Source organism: Sebastes fasciatus, chromosome 18, assembly GCF_043250625.1.
Source record: "Sebastes fasciatus isolate fSebFas1 chromosome 18, fSebFas1.pri, whole genome shotgun sequence".
Lineage (NCBI taxonomy): Eukaryota > Metazoa > Chordata > Actinopteri > Perciformes > Sebastidae > Sebastes > Sebastes fasciatus.
The window spans coordinates 11,569,192-11,595,803 of record NC_133812.1 but is presented as its reverse complement, the minus strand read 5'-3'; the positions used below and the strand labels follow the sequence as shown (position 1 = coordinate 11,595,803).

The 26,612-nt window shown below is 42.5% G+C and overlaps 1 protein-coding gene and 1 long non-coding RNA gene across 3 annotated transcripts in view; both read left to right on the top strand.

Annotated features, from left to right (window-relative positions):
• Positions 1–26,612, top strand: part of LOC141755882 (uncharacterized) — a 490,132-nt gene that overhangs the window by 152,570 nt on the left and 310,950 nt on the right. The window lies entirely within an intron of this gene.
• The window catches only part of LOC141755875 (MAM domain-containing glycosylphosphatidylinositol anchor protein 2), a 310,559-nt gene that overhangs the window by 89,706 nt on the left and 194,241 nt on the right, over positions 1–26,612 (top strand). For both annotated transcript variants that reach the window (XM_074615183.1, XM_074615182.1), the window contains exon 3: positions 11,684–12,691. In XM_074615183.1, coding sequence (XP_074471284.1) covers positions 12,610–12,691 — 82 coding nt within the window. In that variant the 5' untranslated portion in view covers positions 11,684–12,609. The remainder of the gene's footprint in view (positions 1–11,683; positions 12,692–26,612) is intronic.

Sequence of the window (26,612 nt, the reverse complement as noted above, 5' to 3'; positions counted from 1 at the left end):
ATAATTATCTTTTGGTGGTGGTGGTACTTTTGATGCCAGAGTGAGAATGCTGCGTGCCTGGCATAAACAGCGGTGTGCACTCCGTTTTTTTTTTTTTTAAGCCAATAGCAAAGGAAGACAACTTAAAGGACAAGCGGGTGAGCAGATGGCAGAGCCATTATTATCCTACACCTGAACCACAGTGCAAAATAGAAAAGCCAATGGTTACACGGCGCCTGTTTCAAGCTTTGTTTGACCACTCGATTACTTTTTAAAGTGGGCACATCAGAAGGCAATGTTGGGTGAAAATAAGGGATACAACATGATGTGATGCTGCCGGCGAAACATTGTTTATCGGCCACGGATGATAGAAACGTAAACATGACTGGGCTCAAGGTAGAAGCTCTTTTTCAGAGGACGGACCGTGTTTATGTTGCACGTCAAGAAAATGAAACACAAATAATTCAACATAGATATCTTTTTTAAATAAAAATATATGTATACATTATACATTATTTATTGTTCTGAGTCACAAATATCAACGGTACGCTAGTCGCTTCTCCCTTTCTCCATGTGCTGACATAGAAAATGTGATTAGAATTCAGCTTCCATAGAAGTGAATATCCAGCCCTGCAAAAATCAAATCTGCTGGCTTATGAAGGAGAGGCAACAACAAATTTTGAGAGCAATATGCAATATTCATTGTTCATAAATAATTAATTTGTTTGCTCGCAACTCAGCCTAAAGTGACTGTGGCCCTTTTTCATTTGGGTGTATATCTATGACAAACTCGGCCCATGCTGAATGGAGTGGCATTTGTATTTCATTCACACACACCACTTTACCCATACTTCATTGCTTTCTGCCACTGCTCCTCTGGCCCTCTACTGTGTTTTCACAGAAAGAGCTCCGATTCACAATGAGGCTTGCACGCAGAATCAGGCACAGGATCTGCCGCAGATAAAGGAAATAATTACACCGTAATGGTATCTTTCTTACGAAACACCCAATTATCCGCATCTGTTTGTACACTCGGGTACAAACAGTGATTACTTGTGGCCTTTGAGTGGTGGAGGTTGGACTGTGTGTGTAGTTCAGCGCTGATCCGAGGCTATGCCGTGGTACAAATACTTGAAGTTTACTTTCCAATGAGGATTTCCTTCCCTGCCACTCTTTACCCCGCAATTTTAAGTGGAGTTAGTAATGTAATTTACTGTCTGTCGAGTGCAATGTGCGATGTAATGAATGTACCCAGAATGAGATCTGTTCTGAAGATTTATTTTCCCGCCCCGGAGCAGCCAAGGACACGAAAGGGCTAACATGGGCTTCACTTTACCTTCTTTACAGAGAGATAATTACAATCTCAGACGCTGAGCCAAGTAGCGCCGCATACTAAACTGGGAATCACATTTTCTATGCAGTTTAAATTGGGAACCTGATTGTACTTGCTTGGATCATGGTATTTGTGATTAGCACAGCACTGGAAAAAATACACGGCAGTGCGTTACGACCGCCGTGAGGAAAATAAATCTGCTCAGTTTCTCATTATGAGGAAAGGTTTTCCCTTCCAAGGTATTTTTCTCATTATAAAAATATACTTTGATGATATTATAAAATACTGTATGTGTATCTTAACATTGTTCTTGAAACTGGGCGTAAATACAATGAAAGCCACGTGTTTATTATAATTACTATACTTATATTATTTGTATTATTAGTTGCAACACAACTGAGCATCATTTTATCTGCTGATGAGATGCGGCTGAAAGCGCTATAAACAAAATCTGTTTCACCTGAGAATATTTTTTATTGCGTATAAATAGTTGTGTTATAAATATTTTATAACACAGTGTGAGGATTTGTTCATAAGCGTATATGCATTATTAAATATGAACACAGCGATGTTATGCTGCGTTATTAATCATTGACTAATGTCCTTATATCTGACACAACTACATTACTGTCTTTTATAAACATTGATTTATTCATTATAAATGATAAATAGGAGGGTTTAGATAGTTTTACCAAAATATATTGTCATAATGAGAAATGAATGTATTATTGTTATCAAGAACTGAGCAGATTGACAACAATGTGCAGCGTGTTTTGTCGCACATCCTCTACAATTTCATCCACAGATCGTCTTTATTTGATGTATTGTATCCTAACCTTCTACGAAGAAACTTCTCTCTGTTGTCTGTGTCTGATGTCAAGTATATAGGGGCCTTTTAATTGGTGAAGTAGGTGCATACAGCTTAATTAGCATGTCGTGTTAACTCTGTGCTGTGTCGCCAAAACAGCATTGGCAGAATCAATCTGAGTTGGGATGAATCACTTGGGTGTGCAGCTGATCAATAGGCCAGCAGGAAGTCCCCCGGTGTTAAAGTGGACAGCTAAATTAGGGGAGACATAAAAGGTTTTCTTAATCACAGTATAGACAGATGAATACATTGATTTGTGGAGATTAGTCAGATTGTGGTTTTGAAGGGTGTCATAAAAAGTCCCCTTGTGAGGAAAGCTAATGAAAAATTGTAAATCTTTTTTGATTTACATATTGACGGATTACTGAATGGGCCTACTGGGCACAAGCCCAGGGGCCCAACAGGTTAGGGGGCCCCTGGCCAGAGCCTCTGTTTGAAGTTACGGCTCACATTTCTTGGTGGGAAATCACGAACAGACAAAAAATTACTCCAAAGAGATGCAAAATGAACAAAAAGAGACGCAAACGACTACAAAGAGATGCAGAATGACCAAAAAGAGATGCAAAACAACCACAAAGAGATGCAGATTGACCAAAAAGAGATGCAAAACAACCACAAAGAGATGCAGAATGACCAAAAAGAGATGCAAAACAACCACAAAGAGATGCAGATTGACCAAAAAGAGATGCAAAACAACCACAAAGAGATGCACAACGACCAAAAAAGAGATGCAAAACAACTATAAAGATATACAAAACAACCAAAAACAGATACAAAATGACTACAAAGAGATGCAAAACTATCAAAAAGAGATGCAAAATGACTGCTTAGAGATGCTGAAACGACTACAAAGAGACACAAAAAGACTAGAAAGAGATGAAAAACGACCAAAACGAGATGCCATGACCACTACAGAGATGCCAAAACAACTACAAAAAGACACAAAATGACTACAAAGGGATGCAAAATTACTACAAAGAGACACAAAACAACTACAAAGAGATGCCAAATGACCAAAAAGGAATGCAAAACAACTACGAAGAGATGCAAAAAGAGACGCAAAACAATTACAGAGATGCGAAACGACCAAAAAGAGACTCAAAACGACCTAAAAGAGACTGGAGCTTTACACTTTTCACACAGTGGTGGCAAGTTTTACAAAGCTTCAAATATGCAGATTACTCCAGACCCCTTCGATAACTTCAGTGACGATTCAACCTCTGTGGAGACCGGCCCTGATCTCTCACCAGGGACCATCACAAAGAGCTGTGCTTTCTGGATTCTGACAGCATGTTGGTACCAGCTGCCATGAACCGCTGCACCTCATTGTGAAATCTACCTCTTTTCACCCCAGTTATGTGTGTAAATACTGCCGACAGGGTTCCTGCCGCTGTGAATACTGAGTGTGTCAGAGTGCTGCTACCCAGGGAAAACGGGGGTGTCTGAGGGAACATTTGTAGAACAGAAATGCGTCATGCCCGTCAGAAGTGCGTTTTGTCTTTATAGTCGGGCTAAGGCCTGCCTCTCAGCATGAGATCTTACACTAGTCCATGTTAAGAGTGCGCCGAGGATGATGCTTTCCTCAACAGGAAACTAAAAGCACAGAATCTAAACGGAGTCAGCTCTTTTTATGTGGAAGGGCATGCACGAGCATTAAGAACAGATGGGGTCTAGATCCCATTAACATAAAATAAAGTTATGTGTTGCCGTCTTAGAGAATCAACAGAGGAAAGTATGCATTAACTCTTCAGTGCTAGGATTTTTATATTGCACTTAGCCTTTGCATCTTTTTAAACTGCAGCCTGGAAGAGAGTCATGAGTGTTCTTGTTGGATGCATTTTTACCCGCCGCCTCCTTTCCTCCAGCCGGACTCAGATAAGCCACATGAAACGAATCATGACACGGAGAAAGTAAATCGTCTGCCCACTTTTAAATTTTGTCCCTTCTGAAATGTTTCTGCTAGCTTGAAGGTGACCAAAACAAGATGCAAAACGACCGAAAAGAGATGCAAAACGACTACAAAGAGATGCAAAACAAGATGCAAAACAACTACAAAGTAATGCAAAACGACTACACAGAGAAGCAGGACGACCAAAAAAGAGATGCAAACGACTACAAAGAGATGCAAAACAACCAAAAAAAGGACATCAAACACCTACAAAGACGCGCAAAACGACCAAAAAGAAATCCGAAATGACCAAAAAGAGATGCAAAACGACTACAAAGAGACACAAAACGACTACAACGAGATGCCAAATGACCAAAAAGGATGCAAAACAACTAAAAAGAGATGCAAAAAAAAAAAAACAAGATGCAAAATGACCACAAAAAGATGCAAAACGCTTACAAAGAGATGCATAACAGCCACAAAAAGAGACGCAAAGTGACTACAAAGAGAGGCAAAACGGCCAAAAAGAGATGCAAAATGACACAAAACAACTACGAAGAGATGCCAAATGACCAAAAAGGAATGCAAAACAACTACTAAGAGATGCAAAACCACCGAACGAATTGCAAAACCACCAAAAAAAGTCGCAAAACACCTACAAAGAGACGCAAAACGACCAAAAAAGAGAATGCACTTAGGCTTTGCATCTTTTTAAACTGCGGCCTGGAAGAGAGTCATGAGTGTTCTTGTTGGATGCATTCTTACCCGCCGCCTCCTTCCCTCCAGCCGGACTCGGATAAGCCACATGCAACGAATCATGACACGGAGAAACCAAATCTGTCCACTTTTAAATTTTGTCCCTTATAAAATGTTTCTGCCAGCTCGGAGGTGACCTATTTTCCAAGTGAAACATTTGCCAACAGAGGCACACAGGGGGGGCGACGGTTGTGTCCTGTGAGTGTGTAGACTGTAGCTAATATGCATGCAGTCAGGCATGTGCGATTTTCGAGTGATGGACACAAATGTATATCCCTTACCCCCACGGGTGCTTGTAACCTGGATGTTGTAGCATGCTTAATGATTCTTCAGGTTGTTCGGAGGAAAAGTTAATTTCAGTTTGTTGGAACCATTAAGTCTTTTGAATCCAAATGCTCATGCCTGTGTCGTTTCGATCTCACAGTCCCCTTAGGGTAAGCCCAATGACGTCTCTCTTGTTCACCAGATAGAGGTTTAAAGTAATAATTTGCTTCAAATGCCACATTGGAACAGTGACGCTGACAATTTAAATGAAGCAACAGTAACCCGACTTAAAAAAAAAAAAAAAAAAAGTGAGCATTGCTTGGCAAGCCTTGAGCTACAGTTGTCAGTGGAACCGTTTCCACAGGTGGCTACTGGCTGTTATATGACTTTCAAGGCAGCGAGATGGAAAAATACATGTTGTTCCATTTGAGATTTGCTCATGTGTGATGCCAACCAGAGCAGAATATTGTCAGAGTACCAAAGCCATAACCCTCTCATGTTCGTTCTCACACGCTTGCAGTTACACAAACACAGATACACACTCCTCTCCGGCTGACCCCGAACCTTGCGTTTTCACCGTGACATCATCTAGGTCTGCTGTGTTTGAAGAGGAACGCCAAGCCCAGAGAGGCTTCCTCAAATGCCAAATTGTCTCGTTTCCTACCATATCCAACACCTCATGCGGTGTATGACTGAATACATTTAGTCAAATGTCATACAGCTCTAACTACAATAAGGTATATTATATTTATAACCCCCCCTCATGATGCTGCATGGAGACACTGCACCCACAATGGGCTTCGTAATTACATTCCCTCCAATGTCAGTGCACTGTAGTAGCATTAGACATCTTGGTTTAAAAAGGTTGCATTATATCCCTCTAGGGAAGGAGAAGACAGAGAGAGAGGGGGGGTGTTGGGGGGGGGGGGTGAAGCTGAGAGCAGATTATTTATCCACAATAGACAGATGGAGAGTTAAAGTCTAAGCTTCCCCTGTGGTCTCCCGCTCCGGTCCATATTGGATGGGTGATGCAAACCTACAGTAATAAACATAATGATTAGCAGCAAGCAGGTGGGGGAAAAGGGACTACACAGGCATCGCCATATGACAAAACACACACATTCAACTGACTTATCTTCATGTCCAAACTGCTTAACTGTTGCAAATAATTTACTTAAGTATTGTTTTTATGCCGCTGCGCGCGGTGACGGCTGTGGTCGGAGGGATTATGTTTTCAGTTTGTCCGTCCATCCGTCCGGACCATTCTCCTGAACACACAATATCTCAGGAACGCCTGGAGGCAATTTCTTCAAATTTGGTACAACCGTCCAGCTGGACTCACTGATTAACTGATTGGATTTTTTGTGGTCAAAGGTCAAGGTCACTGTGACCTCAGGTCCATCCTAATCTCGTGAACGCGATATCTCTCGAACGCCTTAAAGCAGCAGTGGTGTAGAATTGGAGAAAATATGATTTAAAAAAGTTATTTTTTATAAAACAGTCACTATATCCTGATAGTAGTGTCCTCCGGTGTCCTCCGGTGCTCCTAGATTTCACAGACCGGAGGAAAACAACCAATCAGAGCCGAGCTGGAGCCTTGCCGTCTCTGAGCAGCTGTCAATCAAACGGTCAAACTAGGCAGCGCTGATCAAATATGAATCCATATTCTGTTACTGTAATGCCTATTTCTCATCTCGATTGTTTTGAGAAATGAGAAAGTTTGTGACCCGGCAGCCATGTTGAGATCAGTTGAGGAAATACCAAGCACCCCCCCACCAGCTGGAGCAAACTTTCTCATTTTACAGCTGAACAGTACACTACAAGATGTTTCTGAAAACATTTGAAGAAATAGGCATTACAGTAACAGAATATCGATTCATATTTGATCAGCGCTGCCTAGTTTGACTGTTTGATCAGAGTTCTCGAGTGATTGACAGTTGCCTCCGTCGAATGAACAGCCAATAGGAACGCTCTAGATTTTTTAAAGCCTGAAAACAGAGCCATGAGGAGGTGCAGAAGTCTAGTTATCTCTCAGAACACTTGAATTACAATATGCTGAAAGGTTATTATGGGATTTTTGCCCAATGGTGCCAAAAATATTCTGCCTACTGCAGGTTTAAGCAAATTTCTTCAAATTTGTGCACATACTTCCTTTTGGATTCAAGGGTGAACTAATTAGATATTGGTGATCAAAAGTTTAAAGGCCACTGTGACCTCACAAAACACATTTTTGTCCATAACCCAGAAATTCATATGCTAATTATGACAATTTCACACAAATGTCAAACTTGATAAAATAATGAAGTGATGACATTTTGGAGAGAAAGGGATGCAAACTGCAACTTCACTGGTTGGCGGAGTCATACAACCACGAGGCGGTAATTCTAGTTCTAACTTGAAAATTGTCAATGTGAGTTGGAGGAGGTTAATGCCCAATTGTATTGAACTGACAATTCAATTAAATCATACCACTTCGCTTCAACCAGCAAGTTGTAAAGAAAAGTTAAACTCAAGTTGACACTGGATATTAAATGATGACTTGATGAATGGAGATCTCTATTTATCTGTCAAAGAAAGGGCCACTTTTCACAAGCAGAGACATATACTGTATACTCAAAGAGAGGCAGAGTGACAAGACAGAGCGCAAGAGATGGTTAAACATCCTGAATTAAAGCGAGGATAAAAAATTAAAGAGCTCTCCGCTCCACACACCATTTGAGATAAAACAAAAGACAGTTATTGGCAGAAAATAAGATCTGAAACAGTTTTTCAAATTACAGTTGCTATCTTCGCTGCTCCACCACTCCGGCGTTCCAAGGGCACCGTACTAATGACAGCATAAAAAAGGATGGACAAGATTAATCATTTAAAATCCAAAATTAAATTTATAGTAGCGTATATCAAATATTAACTCCACTAAATTCATTTTACTCCTCCGCTCCACTGTGAGGTCCTCGTCTAAGAACCAGATATTGGCAGCTCAGCTGAATTACAATGATAAAAGTCTCATGAGGCGATTAAATAATCATTATGTGATATTTATTTCTATTTGACACAGTGGGCATGTGCAATCCAAACTATAGCCTGGTCACAAACTGGGTATCACCCCCAATAACTGCATGATTATTGATTCATTTAATGGAGTCCCGTAGAGGGCGCCAAACCACCCACTGGGGCTCCAGCAGTCACTTCCCCAGCTGATCCCCTGCTGCCTAGAAAGACGAGGCCCTCACTGTGTTTAGTAGTTATTTTCTGTTACAACATTAAATACAGTTGTTGTTGTTTTTTACTTGCTTTAGAGAAGAAAAAAAAAATCTGATGAAATACTTGTCAAGACAATGTTACAGTTTTGAGGATAAGTTGATCTGATGCTGGACTCTGCCAAGCTTTCTACTTTCGACTTGAGTGTCAAAGTACCAGAAAACAATTTGGCTAGCAATCTGGATATATTGTGAAATTGCAAAAGTGTCATGCTTTTCTAATGTATGGTGCATTTACTGAAATAACAATTACTTTTTCCACCAAACTGCAAGGCATTAAAAGACAGGGAAACCTAATTTGCAGATGAATCAAACTGTGGCTCTTGACATTCATCCCCATTTGGCCCAAAAGTATAACATTTGCTGCTGCATTGGGGAAAAATATTACACTAATTAATACCGTTTAATCGAAATTGTGTTGCTAGGAAACAGCTGTAGTCCAACTTTTAGATTCCGCCAGTATTGATATTACAAAACACTACAAACCGACAGGAAATACAATGAAGTGGAACCATTTACAGTATAATGGCTGCGTTCCAAATTGCATCCCTTTTTTCTTGTTACTTTTAGTACATACTGTAGGTGCTCTTACAAAGTATGTACTGTTGCATGCAGTATGCATACAATTGGGACATACTACTCCGTCATAACAATGCACCTTGAACGTCTAGAAGCCACAGAGGCTAACAATTTAGCAAGCCAGCAAATGGGTAACATTGTGCAGGAAATGCAAAGCCATAATGACAGAGGAAAAATAAATGGCAGTTGGGAATATCGCCATTTTCCTCAGACATATTATACGAAGAATTACAATATACGACTAAAATTACAATATATTCACTTACTATGTACCGAAAAATTAATTTCCATGGCTTCTGCCATTTCTGACAATGTCAACAAACACGTCACAACTCATGAACTCTGAGCTTTCAGAAACGTTCCACTTCCATGAGGTTGTTAATACCACAAGAGGATGTGTTCATATGGACTCTTCTCATGAATACGTAAAACACAACCCATTTGAAGTCACCAATATATCCGCTGCGCAGAGGATTGTGGGTCAGAATAGCCAGAAAAGCATGCTGGCTTGCATACTGCGAACTGCGACTGGATGTAGTAGGACATCCTGGTATTTTTGTCATACTGCACGGCAGGTAATGGGAGATACTAAGGCTGCATCCAAAATCACATACTATGCACTACATAGTCAGTATGTGTACATTTCGGACGCACTTAGCAGTAATTTACGTCGTCACTTCCTGACAGCCTCCTTGCCGGTTCGAGACGGGTAACCATGGTAACGCGTGCCAACCTCATGTGACCAAGACGGCGGTTTGTGAGAATCAAAGTCTGAATAATTTAAAAAATATAGAGTTAAATTTGATACTTACAGTTAAATTGAAATGTTATTGATGTTACAGAGCTGTCCGTCAACATCTGTTATAAACACTGTTATCACTACCGCATTGCATTGTGGGATATTTGTGTCGCTTTAGTGTACAGAGTCGCATACTGTAATATTACACCTGAAATAGTATTCAATTTGCTTGCTCTTGGTTCCATACTAAGGTTTCGGTTTTGTTTTAGCGTACTAAATAGCATGTTGGTACGGAATATCGGACGCAACCTAAATCTTTTTCTGGCATACTAAATAGTATGGTAGTATGAGTATTGGAACTCAGAAATTCCATACTAACATGCTATTTAGTACGCTAAAACAGTATGTGGGATATTTTAGTATGTTAGAAACCTTAGTATGAAACCAATAGTACGCAAATTGCATCAGTAGTGACAACACGTTCATAACAGACGTTGGCAGGCAGCTCTGTTACGTCACTAACGCTTCGATTTAACTGTAAGTAAGTAAGATTTCACTTTGCTAGGCGTAATTTATATTCTACATTAATTCCGACTTTGATTCTCACAAAAAACGTCATTTTGATCCCATGAGGTTGACACACGTTACCATGGTTACATGTCTCTAACCAGCATGGAGACTCTCAGGAAGTGACGACATAAATTATTGCTCAGTGCGTCCGAAAAGATACATACTACTGTTTTATTCACACAAAAGTGTGTTAAACGATAGTATTGAGTATGTAGTGCATGTGTAGTGCTTCTGACGAAGCCTTTGAAATGGTCCAATGGACTGTGGTGACATAAACTGGGGGGAAAAAAGTTCGGAAACTTGTGTTTGGTGGATTATTTCTCTGTTGTTACAATGCTAATTGGCATTGTATTTTACATTGTTGGAAAGCCTGTTTATTTACCTTCACAATGATGATTTGTGGGATGAGCAGCACAGCTGATTATGTGGGTAGCACCCAAGAACATTTTGCCAAAATGCTCTGTCAATGGTAATTGGTTTAATTGGTATATTTCCAGTCACTAAATATGGCAAAATTGAATATAAGGAAACAGTTTTTTTTTCGTTTTGCAGGAGCCCTCTGGTTCTGCCAGCAGGACCCCTGAGGGCCTACTGGGACCCCATTTGGGAACCACTTACTACCTCTTCAAAAACTTTAAAAGTTATGTATTGCTGAAGTTGCCAAAACATGTAGAGGCCTGTGGCAGCAGCAGCACTGCGTGTACTCTGAACAGACACCTCAGTGTTTTCAAGCCAAAGACATCTGATGTAGAGCAGATGAATGCTATACACGACAGACAGCACCTCATCCTCCTCTGTCTGATAAAAAGGAGGCATGGTGAAACATGAGCAGACAGGACTATAGACTATAGAGTGCTTGGTGTTGATTGCAAAAAGGTCTGTCAAAAGCTAGATCTTCTGAATTCCAATGGTCCCATCTCTCTCTCTCCATTTCTCTCTCTCTCCCTCTCCTCCATCTCTCTCTCCCTCTCTCGCTCTCTCTCTCTCTCTCCTCCATCTCTCTCTCTCTCCTCCATCTCTCTCTCTCCTCCATCTTTCTCCCTCCCTCTCCTCCATCTCTCTCTCTCCCTCTCCTCCATCTCTCTCTCTCCCTCTTCTCCATTTCTCTCTCTCTCTCCTCCATCTCCATCTCTCTCTCGCCCTCTTCTCCATCTCTCTCTCTCTCTCTCTCTCTCCTCCATCTCTCTCTCTCTCCCACTCCTCCATCTCTCTCTCTCCCTCTTCTCCATCTCTCTCTCTCTCTCTCCTCCATCTCCATCTCTCTTTCTCCCTCTCCTCCATCTCTCTCTCTCCCTCTCCTCCATCTCTCTTTTCTCCATCCCTATCTCTCTCTCCTCCATCTCTCTCTCTCTCCCTCTTCTCCATCTCTATCTCCTCCATCTCTCCCTCTCCTCCATCTCTCTCTCTCCCTCGCTCCTCCATCTCTCTCTCTCTCTCTCTCTCTCAGCATCCAGCAGCTGCGCCTCTCCTGCCTCTTTCCCTGACGCCGAGCGCAGCCTCCCATACAGATGAGCGCTGGAAAGCCACGCACCTCTTGACGTAGAGCCCACAGACAGACCGACCGGTTTGCGGTTGCCACTCGGTCTCCGTTGCACGTATATTGCGCAACGTGACCGATGCTCAACTAGCTCCTCACCACACCGTCACCGCGTGGATTCATTTAGAAAAAAAGTGGGTCTCATAACATAACGCACCGAGACGGAACAGCGGAACATTGCTGTATTTGCTTCTAGAGGAGCCATCCATCCATCCATCCATCCACCGGAGGCTGCTGGACCCTCCTCCTCCTCCTCTTGTTGTGTCGTTGCCACCGGGAGAGATGAGTCGAGCGTCGGGAGGTGCAGTCGTGATGTGACTGTGTGAGCGCACACAGCTTTTTTTCCCACTGTATAGTATCGAGCGACAAGGTGAAAACAGTGAGATTTGGAGTGTGTTTTGAGGTGATGACAGCATGCAGCTGCAGCAGTGGAGCGAGCCGTGACCACCGCTGGATGTGAGGAGCTATGTCCGCGGGTACCGAGCCTCCGTCCGCCTCTAGTCGACAGCATCCCTCGGTCTGGTGCCTCTGGGGTCTTCGCTAAAGACGCATCAGTGGAGCACCTTACCTACCTGGATTCAGAGGTTTGTTTGTTTGGTTATATATAAAGGCCGGGCTCTTTCTGCTGCAGCCTCCTCCGCGTCTCCGCCGCCACGACATGCGGAACATGAAAACAACCACCACCACCTGAGTCTCCTCCTGCGTCCATAATAATCCTGACACTATATTTAATCGAGGATCGGAGCCTCTATATGCGCCTCAGCTCCACCGCCCCACAGGACAGGACTTCTTTGCCATTGAGAGATCTGGATATGCAGAGATTAACGTGAGAGAGGATGATGATGGATCTAATTATCTGCGTTTTGGGGCTGCTGGCGCTGCTGCTCGTGGAGGGCGTCCGTTGCCAAGGAGTGTACGGTGAGTGGATGTGCATTTTTTTTTTTTTTTTTTTTTTGCTCAAGCTGAAACACCAAAACGTGATCATGACCTTGTAAAAAAAAAAACAGCTCATAAATCCCCACTTTAATACTCACAAGATCTCCAAAAAATGTATCCATGCACCACCTCCCATAAAGGGTGACCAAACCAGGTCTGAATGTCATGTTTTTGAGTGAGAGGGCTCCAAATGTTCTCATCAAAAACCCTGAGGTTATACTGCAAATCTTGTGGGCTAGCCAATCATGCACAGCCCCCCCCCCCCACCCCCTTTTCTCATCCAATCCATCACTCATGATGGTCTCAGGCTAAATTTAGTAAGGCTACATTCATATATTATGACACTGGAACCTGGTAGAGAAGCCTCTCAAGACTGGTCATGTCATTTGTTTTAAAATTATCATTCAAAAAGGTCGACTTGGGGGTGCAAATGTGTTTTTTAATGTCATCATGAGGACTGTAATGTGTTGAGCAGTTGGCATTTTAGTATGCACAGTCATGAATTATTCTCATGTGTGGTGGTGGTTTCTATGTGCCCACCTCTTCTTCCTCCTCATGTCTGTCTGTCTGAATCTCTCTCTCTCTCTCTCCCATTAACAACGAGCACACATTTTCTGTCTCCTATACCCTGTCTGCTTGTGCAACCAGTGGCACAGATGATGTCTCACATGAGTCGTCATCCTCGCAGCAGCAGCAGCAGCAGCAGCAGCAGCAGCAGCAGCACCGCGAGGAAATAATGATTCATGTGCAGTATAACATTGGGGACGCGGAGAGGAAAACCTTGAGGTGCACACAGCCCCCTGACCTGAACGACGGTGACAGCAAAGCAGGAGGGTTGTGCGTGGAAGAATGCGAGGTCAAGTAGAGATGTGGGATGGGAGCCTTTCGGAGGCCGTTGCCAAGCACTAAAAAAGATCTTGCTGTGTGTGTGTGTGTGTGTGTGTGTGTGTGTGTGTGTGTGTGTGTGCGTGCAGAGATGATGTAGCAATGAAAGGTTACTGTGAGCATGACGGGAACAGTCATGGTAATGCAACTGACCAATGATGCGCTAGGTTTTTTTTATCTATTCTCGTGCTCTAGAGGGAGGAAGGTGAATAAGATAATAAATCACGGCACAACATCAGGGCAGCTGTTGCATGACTGCTCATATATGTGTACACCACATTTCTCCTTCTAGCACCTGTTGCAGAGATGTGTCTGAAAAACGAGTAGCATGCACTCACTGATTTCACCTAATCTTCAAACCACTCATTAGGCAGTGTAACATTTCTACGTGGGTGTTGTTGTTTGGAGTTTTAGCCAAGTCCTCCAGTTGGGCGTTTAAGCCAGTGGGCATAATCTCTCATCAAACATTGACGTCTCAAGAAATCTTTACCTTTTGCTAGATTCAATATCCGCATCTACTAAACCGGTCTCTTCCAAGAGATACACATATTTTAGGGGCATGACGCCAACCGTCAAAACCGATCACAGGAATGTCAGATCAAAGATGCGGATTCTCGAGCAGGCCGTTCCGTGCTGCGGCGCGTGCATGCAGACGAAGATGCAAGCTCATTAGAGGGAATCATATCCCATAATGCTCGATGTGGTGTTGCCATAGAGGAGTGTGTGTGTGTGTGTGTGTGTGTGTGTGTGGACTAGTGGGTTTGCAGCAGCAGCAGCAGCAGAGACAGGGAGATGTAGCAGATGGAATTGTTTGAGCATTTAACTATCTGTTCTCGTGTGTTTGCACGTACAGTATGTTGTGCAGCCTGAAAATTCTCTTGAGAACAGTCACCTCCTTTTTTCCCCCATCACTACAGTGTTTTACCTATTCTACAGTCAGTTAGGATTTACATATGTCCTGCTTTCTTGCTGCTGTTGTATAATCTATTGCTACAAAAGGAAAAGGGCTTAAGGCTGGCCCACACTAAAAGATTTTTTCAAATCTTAACAGATGTTGAAAATGTGAGTTACCGCACACATAATGACATGTTATGTTACATTTAACAGTTTTGTTCCTATAGTATGTGGTGAGCAATGATTTGGCCAAAAACAGCACACCAAACGCTATTCATGAATTCATGAACAACAAGAGTCCCGACTAAAAAAAAACAGGAATCTCGCCAAATCTCTCGCGATCAAACGTGACTTCAGTGTAAACAAACATGGCGGACAACTGGCAGGAAGCAATAGCCATGTTAGTTTTTGCACTACTTTTAACTGAAAATTCACGAAGGATGGATGGATGAAGTCATGTTAAATAAACACGCATGTTGTTGCCACTAATCAGCAAAGTTGGTCCTCCATTTCTGAGGTCCGTCTTGCTACTACTTTATGCTTCATGTTTTGGCTGCCATGACAGCCGGTTGTTGTGCTTCAGCTTCCTGTCAGCTTGGTTCCCAATTGGCTATCGTTCTTTCCCACCTGACTGCGTCATCGGCTGTCGTCTGGGTTCCCCACACACAACAGGATATCAGATCGCAAATATCGAACATGTTTGATATTTACAATCTGAAATGGGTGCGGCCAGGATGGACTTCCGAGCCGATCGGGGATTTCAAAAGCACTATCTGGAAGTGTGATCTTTAGAACCATCAAAAAAATCAGGGCTTTGCTGACAATTGTCGGGAGTGGTGAATCTTAACTTGATTCTCGTGTAGTGTGTACCCAGTATTAGATAGAAAGGTATAGGTAGATACATAGAGAGATGATTATATACTCAGACTTATGTATTTCACACTCCTTTAAGTGTTGAAGAGCCATTGACTAAGTCCTGCGTATGCCTCATGTGTACTGCACATCTTCAAGGAGGCGGTGGGAATGAAAATTCATCAGCAAGGTTCAAAAGTCAACATTTATTATTGATAGTTGCAAAACATTAGCATGGATGTTGTGTTGCCTCCCATTGTATTCACTGAAGGTTTTGACACTTGGAGGAGTCAGTGAAGTGGACTATTGTGCACCACAGGTGAAAGGCAGTGGCTTGTGTGAGAGGATAACACATAATGGTGGCAGTAACTTTGAAGTGGTAAAGTTATAGAGGGCAAGGCCTGAATTCTTTGCTGTGGACATATCTTTGAAATCAAGGTATTATAGCGCTGGGTATTCTCAGTCAAATCCATTTCAATAATATCTATTCAGACTGTTTTTTTTTTTTTTACCACTTGATTCCATCTCTTTTTTTTGTTGCGTTCAAAGCCTCAGCCGTCACTTTCCTTTCAAGATTTACAAAATTGACCCAAGAGTAGACGAATGGGACACTTTGGGGAGAAAAAAAAACGGACTTTCAGCTATTATTTTTTATCCCAGAGCGTCGGCGTACGTCATCTCCGCCGACCAAATGGCGGAATCATGATGTAGTAATGAAGAAATCACGTAGTAGTGCGTTAAGTGGTGCTGCCAGAGTCATTAAAGAGGATTGATGAAGGCTAGTCATCCCTCCATGACTCCAGGCCACAGAGGGGGAAAAGAGAGACACCACTAAAGTACAACATCTGCTCCACGCTTTCTCTCCTCTTTTTTTCCCCCCTCCTCCTCCATCTCTCGGAGTGTGTCTCTCTTTTTTCTCATCACACACACACACACACACACACACACACACAAACACCCTCCACCAGGAGATTGCTCCATTATCGCGACCTCTGCTCATCTCGGCGTCGCTCTCCAGAGCTCCAATAGGCCAGTAGCTGCTCGGAGCAAATAGAAGCACCTACAAAACCTGCTACGTATTCTCAATTGGCAATTATCTGTAACGATGCTGACGACCAAACTGCCCTAAATAATCATATCAAACAGGCAATACAATGGAGCATGACACTTATGATAGCATGGGAATGTTCTTTTCCTCTGCTTGTTACTTTATCTGGAGATGCGCCGCCTTCAGTATGTTCTCTTTGCATCAAAGTCAGTCGGCGACAACCTCCGTGGGATGTGCACATGTTCCTGATCTCGTTTTGTGTTATGCTGCTAAAGAGAAAAAAGTTCCTACTGCCTTTTCTCCCATCACACTTCTCTCTCTCTCTCTCTCTCTCTCTCTCTCTCTCTCTCTCTCTCTTTCCGTCTCTTGCTCCCTCTCGTTTGCATTGAAGTCCAAGCAATTGCTGGGGTTTCTTTTCATGAGCCCCGGTTCAGTCGCTTTGGCTTCTAAGCTATGCAAATGCATTCCGCCAGTGAAACTAAAGCCGTCTTTGTTGGTTCTCAGAGGCCTCCTCCACAGAGTCCTTCATCATTCCCTTGGATCGGGACCCTCACATTTCCAACCGTAATGAGACCACGGATAACTCTATCTCTTCTCCTCCCTCCCACTCTCTGTCCCTACCTCCCTGCCCGTCTCTCTGTCTCCTCTCTGCCTGTCTCTCTCTCGCCGTTCCCCCCGGGGAACAGCGGAGGGACGTCTACAGTATATACGCTTCAATCAGAGGCAAATGAGGATATACAGCTGGGTACGGCGCAGAGGAAGTAATTCGTTGCAGTGGGAGAAGAAGAAGAAGGGGCTTCAGATAGCACCAACTTAATCATACCGAAAGTCAGTTCTCTCAGGACCGAGTCTTCTGAGACTGGCACTGAATATACACCGCAGAGACAATGTTTTAACTTAGAGTCTGGAGCAACCCTGCTGTGCTCAGTGTTCACTGGATAATCTTTCACAGTTTTACTTTAATGCTCCAGTACAATGTGATAAAGGTGAAACAGCTGTTTCTCAGTGTGCTGAATTTTGGAAACCAGACGTCAGATTCTCTCAAAGTTCAAAATAAAGGACTCGTACACCAATTTAGTATAGGCCTTTTCCAAAATTAATGGTTAAATTGAGGCAACAGTGGCCAGATTTTTAGCCTGGAAAAAAATGTTGGCATTGGATGTTTCTGAAAACCAAGTATCTGTTGAATGATAATGCTTTTGTGTAGAAAAAAAAGTTGGCATTGGATATTTTGTGAAAACCAAGTATATGTTGAATGGTGATGTTTTTGCCTGAAAAAAAATGTTGGCATTGGATGTTTCTGAAAACCAAGTATCTGTTGAATGATAATGCTTTTGTGGAGAAAAAAAAGTTGGCATTGGACATTTCTGAAAACCAAGTATACGTTGAATAGTGACGTTTTTGCCTGGAAAAAAATGTTGGCCTTGGACGTTTCTGCAAACTAGGGAAACGTTGAATGTTGAACTTTTTGCATTTGGTCAGAGCAAGTGATGTGTGTTTAAATAGTGAAAAGAGACACACCGGACGTAAGGGGAAGGTGGATGGGAAGGTAGATGGGTCCAACAAACCCAACACTTTCATCAAGGAGACCGCTGTCCGTGTCCCGTGCGTCACGTTACAATCAGCTGTTCGTTCGCGCCCCTGTTCACAACGTTCAGTTTCATTTTCTCTGTATAAACGTAGTAGTTTTAAGCCCAACCATGTAGTTCTTTCTTAAACCTAACTAAGTGGTTTTGTTGCATTGTTATGTTGTTACATTAATATTTGAACACAAACATGATCTTTTTTCTAACCATAACCAAGTAGTTTTGTTGCCTGAGCCTAACCAATCGTTTCACAACGTTAACCACGTGGCATTGCGTTTCTGTAAGTGTGATACGAGGCTGATATGAAATGTATTTTTGTTCAGAAATATTGCCATTCAACATATCCGTGGTTTGCAGAAACGTCCAATGCCAACATTCTTTCTGGCAACTGGGTTGTCCTTGGTTTGGGTCAAGATCCCCCAAAACACTGGATCCTACATTTCCCATAATGCAACCAATAGCATCATTTCATTCGACCCTCCCTGTCTGTTAAACGCCCACATCTCTCATACTCTCCAGTCTGAAAGGCAGGTTATATGTTAAGATTTGTAATCTCCAAGTCAAAGCCGAGATAATCCTGATGACATCACCGTGACCTCATCAGGGTTATTTTCTCAGACTTTAAAAAGCTGCTCTGGAGCCACAGGATAAATTATAGAAGTGTTTTCACAGGCTGAGTCATACTCCTCGTTTGTGTAAAATCAGTGAAGTGCCCTTCTAATTGGATCTCTGTGACTTCCTGTCGAGCTGTGAAGTCACGTTGCCCATGTTGATGCGAGGTGTGTGTGCCTGTCTCCGTTTGGAAGGATGCCACTCTCCGTTTTTGCCCTCTCTCTGCCCCCTTTAGCTACCGTGGAAGATGTAGCTGTGTGTAGTTTGGCAGTAGGCAAAATGGAAAAAGGGAGCTGTAAGCTTTATGGTTGTAGCGGGGGATTTTAACAGCATTGTCAAACTACTGCAATGTCCTCTGCACATAAAATAAGCAATTCCATTCCTGTTTTCTTATGCATAGTTCAAAGCAAGAGATGGAGTCGTGCACAGCTGTGATGAATGGAATATATCTTTCTTGATGATGTGTGCTAAAGAAATAGAAAGTATAATGTAGCTCTGGCTACTTTGCACACATCATGAACAGCTGTAATACTTCCCTCCTTCTACTGTCAGGATTTGGATGAGTTCAGGAACACAATTTACCTCTGGATCATTCAAGGCCAAATCCCCACTGCGGACCAAAGAAGCTTATTGTAACCTGGCTGGCTGCTTCAACTGTTAAGCCCACATCCCCAAACCCTGAGCTACTTGTCCTGCTCTGTACAGTGGCGAGGACAGAAAGCTGCTGCTAATGATCTTGTAGTCATTCATTCATTAAGTACTGTCCTGGTGCACGACGAGACCGGCCCTCATGGCCCCCCGCTTTATTTAGAATTAAAAGCGATTCTGTACTTTATATTAAGCCTGATATTTTTCTCTTTTGTCTTGTGACATTGTGATGAAGTGGCCATTCATCATGCGGATCATTAAAAACAAGATTTAAATCTTAAATGTCAACCTTGGTCCTGCTGATATTACCTTGTTGTTACAGCAGCGAGATTTTTATCCGTAGCGATTATATTGTATTTTATTTCATGGAATAGTGTTAATTTCCTCATGCTGACAGACACTCGGTCCAACTCCAATAAATTAAAGCTACAATATCTTGCTCTAAGAAGCCCAACTGGTCAATAGTGCTGGTGCAGTGGTAGTATGACTCATACTCGGGCATAAAACTCCTTTTCATACCCTCTGTGGCCATGAGAAAATTAAACATAAGAGCTTAAAAAACATTTTCATCTTGTTGTTGCTGGCTGTTGTTTGTCGCAACAATAGGCAGCAATACAGTAGCCTCATGTTTTTTTCCTGAAGATGATTGAATACTAGACTGGCTAAGTTTGTACTGCTCTTCTGGAAAGCTGAAATGTCAGAAACGAGGGGGCGTCCTGTTGGCCTCGGGGTTTAGGCAAAGCCACCGGTTCAGCTCCCACCGGGGGACCATTGTCTGTCTGCTCTATACTGCAGTCAGTCCTAATGAATAAAAAGCAGCCAAGACAATTTGTTTAAAAAATGTCAGTAGCATCAGCTGCTCACGAAATACTGTAATTCACAGCCACAACATTAGCTTTTTGACATATAGTCTATAGGCGTGATTATGGCGGCAACTACCTATTGTTTTCATTGTTGATTAATCTGTTGATTATTTTCTCGATTCTTTTTTTCTTGATTAATCGATTAGTTGTTTGGTCTATAAAGCCCAAGATGACGTCCTTTAAATGTCTTGTTTTGTCCACAACTCAAAGATATTCAGTTTACTGTCATAGAGGAGTAAAGAAACCACAAAAATATTCACATTTAAGAAGCTGGAATTAGGAAATGTTTTTTTTTTCTTAAGAAATGACTCAAACCAATTAATCGATTATCGACACAGTTGGTGATTATTCTAATAGTTGACAAGTAATCGATTAATTGTTTAATCTTTGCAGCTCTAGTGGTGATTTACATCCACTGAAAGTTTATTCTGAATCTGGACTCTAGTCATGTATGACACTATATCCTACAGGGAACACACTGAATCTTATTTGTCAAATTAGTGTCAGGTTGTAATTTGGAACTGACAAAATGAGTTTTCTTAGGAATAATGTTAGCTGAGGCAGTGCTGCTGTTTAGTTTAATCAATGATAATGTATCATCTTTTATAACGTGATCATATGTATTATCTTAAAACCTCTGCACACCCATAGTCCAACCACACAGGTGCTTTCACTTATGTTCCCTAATAAGACCTCTACCCAGGACAGACGAACTGAGTTTGAGTGACTGATCTCCCTCACCCTTTCGTTGATTCTGTTGTATGTGTTGAGGAGGGGCAGGTTACCCTGTTATGATCCTAATTAGTGCAGAGAGTTTGGTGAAATGATGTAATGCAGCTGGTGAGGTCGAATTAGCCGGAGTAATTGAAAACACCTGTGCGAGTGTGCGGAGCCTTTAATTTGCAAACCAACTAGTAGCTACATAGGGGTTTGGGGAAAAATCAATACAACATAGCATCGTGATATTTTGCGTGACAATATTATATCGATACACGGACATCAAGTATAGATCTTTTATTATTTAACCTCTTAACAAGCCAAAGGATTCAAAGATAGAGAAGGTATCATATGAAACTGGAAAACCCAAGGAATCGATCGGTACCAACTATTTCATGTTAGCTTGTCAGCAAGAACGCTAAATAATGCTCCAAATTTACACTCAATTTTGGTGAAGGAAAACTGACATGGCCATTCTCAAAGGATGTCCCTTGACCTCTGATCTCAAGAATAGATAGCAAAATCGCAATAAGATCGTATCGTGACTTAAGTATCGTGATAATATTGTATTGTGGGGCCTCTGGTGATTCCCTATATAGCTACAGCTGTCAGATGAATGTTGTGGAGTAACAAGTACAGTGTTACCCTGTTGTGAAGTAGAAGCATAAAGCAGCTTAAAATAGAAATACTCAAGTAAAGTACAAGTACCTCAAAACTTTACTTAAGTACGGTTCTTGATTAAATGTACTTTGTGTGGTTGACTGAAAACAAAAACTGACCAGGAGAAAGACTCGGCTGGAACTCTGATTAAAGGGTCAAACTGTAAAAAAATGAGTAAATGACCTTATTATGGCGTCACCACATGGACGATCAGTGCAGATCTCGTAGCATGGGAGATTAAAAACCTTTCCACCTTTGCGGCCGCTCCGAGAGTTCCAGTTTCTGAGGGAACGACTAAGGCCAAACAATTAGAATTGTAATTAAAAGAATAGAGTATAAACCCTATAGGCTTAAGCATGATCCCCTCATATGAGCCAGAGCTCGGCTTTGTGTTTCAATTTTACATTTTCTGCTCAATTTCTAACCCACAGTTAAGTCATACATTCATTAGCATCTCATCATCATATATATGCGCTGTAGCTGAAATGGGACTTACTGGATGTTTTTTTTTGGTTTATCCCAATGCCTCATGACCGTCCATTTCTTCCCACAGACTTTGATTATGCCGTCATGTCCTCTTACGGCATGCATTACAGTTTGGCCAGCTTGTAAATACTGTATGTGAATGGAGAACAAGACGAGGACCCGGATGCAGAGAGGGAGGCATGCAGCCGTACATGCTGCATGCCGATAAGAGCAAACCAAAATCCTTTTAGCCAGGTTTCTAATTTGTGCACAAAGAGAAGAAACGGGTGCATTTATGCTCTTAGAGAGGCTGAGAGAGACCGAGGCTTATGTCCTTTAACCTGGTTTATAGCTAATTTAATGACGTTAATTAATGTAATACTTAACTGTGTGTTAAAATTCATTTTGCAAATTGATTATTCATAAGGTGTATATAATCATTGCATAAACTTGATCATTTATTAAGTCTTATATAATCCATTAATGCATGCATTAGATCTTGATGAGTCATGCATTCGTTTTGCATTTTAAAAAACATCAATTGTATACCCCTCATAAAGTGCTGCAGATTATTCTTAATGAACAGCGGGATTAGCCGCCATAAGAGGGATCCTTTTAAGTGTCTGTGGTGTGTTTCCGTATCGGGAGTTATCATTTCCATGATTGGCATCGCTTCAAATCACAGAGAATTATACATGCTAGCCAGCTTCAAAGTGACGCAAATGATGAAAGGGCGCTCATTGAATATGAATGTCTCCTCCTGTCTTCCTTTACGCGTCTCCGTCAATTGAATTGTCTTTGTTAAGCCAAACTGGCAGGACCCGCATTTGCACGCAGAAAGTACAAATTACTCTGCGATCCCAATAGGTAGCTGACGAGCGCGACGGGGGGTGCTCCTTTTAGCGGCGCCGCGGAGGAAATAAAGCAAAAAAAAAAAAACCCGAAGAGGATCGGTGCGTTTGGCACCTACAAGAGGCTAATGCCAGCCCTCAACTATGTCACTTCAGCCCACACAGGCATCCTAAGTGCTGCTCCTGTGAAGTGATGTCTGTTGTCATGGTGACAGTATGTGAGCCTGGCATTGCACGTCCTCTGACTTCCCTGTTGCCTCCCTCCCCTCCCTGGCTTCGCTCCTCCCCTCCCTCCCTCGCCGCCTACCCACACTCGCTCATTCTCTCCTTCCCCTCACATGCCAGGAAATCAATCGCTGAAACAAATGTGAAGTGATTGCAGAAACGAAAGCTCCTCGCAGCAGCCTTACAATTGTGCACGAGAGCAGATGAGATTGCCGTGAAGGGATGGGAGGGAAGGGAGGGGGCGCATGTGGAAGGTTTGGGGGGGAGAGAGAGGGAGAGAGAGAGGCTGAATGTGTCTCTTCAAAAATCACCACCATTTCATTGCTATGAGGCGACTGCAGGAAGGGGCCTACTTATCTTTCGTGGCGAATAATGCTTAAGCTTCTCTGACAAGCAGGGAACAGTGGCGAAGTAAACGTGTTGACAATGACGCCCTCAGTAGTCTCGAGCTCCAAAACCAATGCCAAACAGCCAGACGGCAGGGGAGCCGCACATACACCCCTGGATAAGACTACCATCACATCAACACCTCCCCGCCCCACACACCCCACACCAATGCTGTTTTTTTTTCTTTCCCCTCTCAAATCTAGTCGTTCATTCCCCTGCCGGCAAAAGGAAACGGAGACTGTTGAGCTGTGCCGTGGCTCTGCAGAGGCACTGTGGAATTTCAACATGCAGTTTGTGTGCGTGTGTGTGGAAGCACTCGTTTTCTGCGTGTCCTTTTTTCATCTATCTAGGGCAGTACTTTGCTGAGATATTAATTTAGCGATGTGATTTATCACCGCGTTCACACATCAGCCCTTTTCCGAGCAAGACTCACCGCGCCGAATGTGCCTCAAAGTGCCTCAAAGTGCCTGCGAAACATGTGATGCAGTCATTACGTGCGCTTTTACACTTCCTCAAACCTCCCACCCTTTTCTAAAGGGTTATCTAACCGTCTGCCGAGTGTATTATTTGGCTTTCTGTGTATCCCTCAATAGTCTCTTAAAAACCTTATTCTTCTAACAGAAATTCGCAGTGTAATAGCTAATCTCTTTAGCGTCATGCTCTCTTCATCTCCCCGCCAGACAGAGTATATCCCAGAGGCTGTTGCACCCATGGGGATAACCTCAAGCCGTGTACTGTCAGTTAATGGCTTCCTATGGCAAAGCAGGCAGAGCTATCTGGAGTAGGCAAAGCGCTTCTCCACTGGGGTTTCACTAAGTGGAGGAAGGAAATCTCAGGGCGAGATTTAATGCAGATGTTGGCGCTCTGGCCCAGTCCTGATTGTCTGCTGTCTCCATTCTTGTCTTTATTCAGGCTGCTGCAGCACAAGCGTAGTACCTGGAGTTATATTTGCACACCGTAGGTTAGGCTTGACGCGGAAGCTGGTGGTACACGGTGTTCGGGCATACACCGATTACATTACTTGACCACTTTTTTAAAAGAAATTAAACCCATTTTGGTGTATCAGCGCCGTGTTAACAATACATAGTCGGAGGACGGACGCTACAAACTGAAAGTGAAAGTGTCTGCTCCATAACAGAGTCTCAGCACAGAGTAGCAGATTTCAAACACACAGGATGAGAGAGAGTTGGCAGACAAGATGATGGCGGAGGATTTGGTGTCGAATCAAAAAGCAAAAGCGCCTGTTTGGCAATTTTTTTTAAAATTTAAACCCAATGCTACAAGGGAACGTTAATGAGGCAAGGCACCAGGTTGAAACCTGCAGCCTCGCAGTGAAAGCTGGACCGGAGAGTCCAGACACACAGCCATCCGAAGTTAAAGAGCAAAGTAAGTAAGCGCTCTACATATATTGAGCGACGTCTTTTTCTTGTAAAATGTCCAGTGTAATCGGCATCATAGCCACAATACACTGATAACAGATAAAAGTCCAGAATCCGGGAAAAACTACAGTACGTAGCAATGTTGCCCGAGTGTCCTCAAGGGTGCGTCTTCTTAGTAATTCATGCTTTGGCCTTCAGTTATTAGCAATCCAATCTGACCCGTGACTCAGTCTATATGTGTCTGCACAGCATGGGGTTTGCTTCCTTTAGCAGATCTTCTCCCTCGCCGCGAACGGCGGAATCCTCAACCCACGCTTCTCTCCTTCAATGAAATTCTCCCTTGATTTGGTTCACTCTCCCCTGGCCTCAACAAAGGCTCGCGTCAACTATTCATGGCGCGGATCTGTTTTTGCTCTGAGCCACAGTCACTTTTATTTTTTTATTTTTTTATCCAGATGTTTTTATTTCAACAGGCAAATCAAATCATTACAACGGCATACGGTATGTACCGTAACATGAGCTTTACCAAATGAAGACTTTGCATATTAACACAAATTACTGATTAATTCAAATATTACTGTTGGCATGGTGAAATTGTATCATATGCAGCATGCGTTCATTCCGTAATGAATTTTCAGTTTATCATATATTGTCATGTCATGTGTGTGATGCAGTGAGTTAACACATGTGGTAAGAGCGAGAAAGGTGTGATCATGACATATAAAACGGTGAAATTCAGTTATAAAAGGTCAGTAAGTGATCCAACACCTTTTTTTTCAAATGTTCCAGGACTTGAAGAACAAAAAACTCACGTGCATATACATGTGCATACAGAGACACTTGGCCGTCCTTTTTACTCGTCTTTCATGTCAGTTAGATGTATTTCATCTGAAGATGAGTGAAGCCTGAAGCAGGCCTCCTCAAATGCCACATTCACAGCTCTGAGATGACCTTATGGCCCTTCTTATTATTCCTGCTTCTCCCCGTTTCCCTTCCATTTTGCCCTTATGTTGCCTTTTTTTCCTCGCACGCAATAATATTACTCCTTCGGTTCTGGGTGTGCACCAAATGCCTCAGAGAGTGGCATCATCTCTGAGCAGTTAAGACATCGTAATAATAAGGAATGGGCTTGTTTGGCCTCTCCAGTGACCCTTCATTGGCGTGATTACCTTGAAAAGGTTGCTAAAATATATGTTGGAGCAGAGTTTATATGCGTCCGCTCTTGGGTTGTAATCAAAGGTCTCTGTGCTAAGCAGAAAAGCTTTCCTGAACAGCAACTTTTCTTGGAGGCTAACAGCCAGACCTCGCCAGTTTATCCTCCAAGCTCAATTGAGGGGAAGGTTGATTGTGTGAAATTGCAGGTCAATATTCGATCTATAGTTGATTATTTGGGGACTACTGTGCCAATCGTTGGGAGCACCAGGATTTACTCACTGAATAAATATAGGGCTTACGGGTGGGAACCACCAGAGGCCCCACGATACCATATTATCACAATACTTAAGTCACGTTTTATTGAGATTTTAAACATTTCACGATACTAAGAGAGTATTGCTATAAGATATATTGTGATTTATTACCTTTTTTCAACTGCAAATTATGCAGTTTGTCAAAATCTGTTTTATTTAATAAGATACAGTTTCCACTCTGTTCATCTCAGAGTTTTCATTCACATATCTTGAGGTCAGAGGTCAAGGGACCCCTTTGAAAAGGGCCATGCCAGTTTTTCCTCGCCAAAGTTTAGCGTAACTTTGGAGCGTAATTTAGTGTTCTTCCAGAGAAGCTAGCAGGACATTGTTTGTACCAATTGATTAGGTTTTCTAGTTTCATA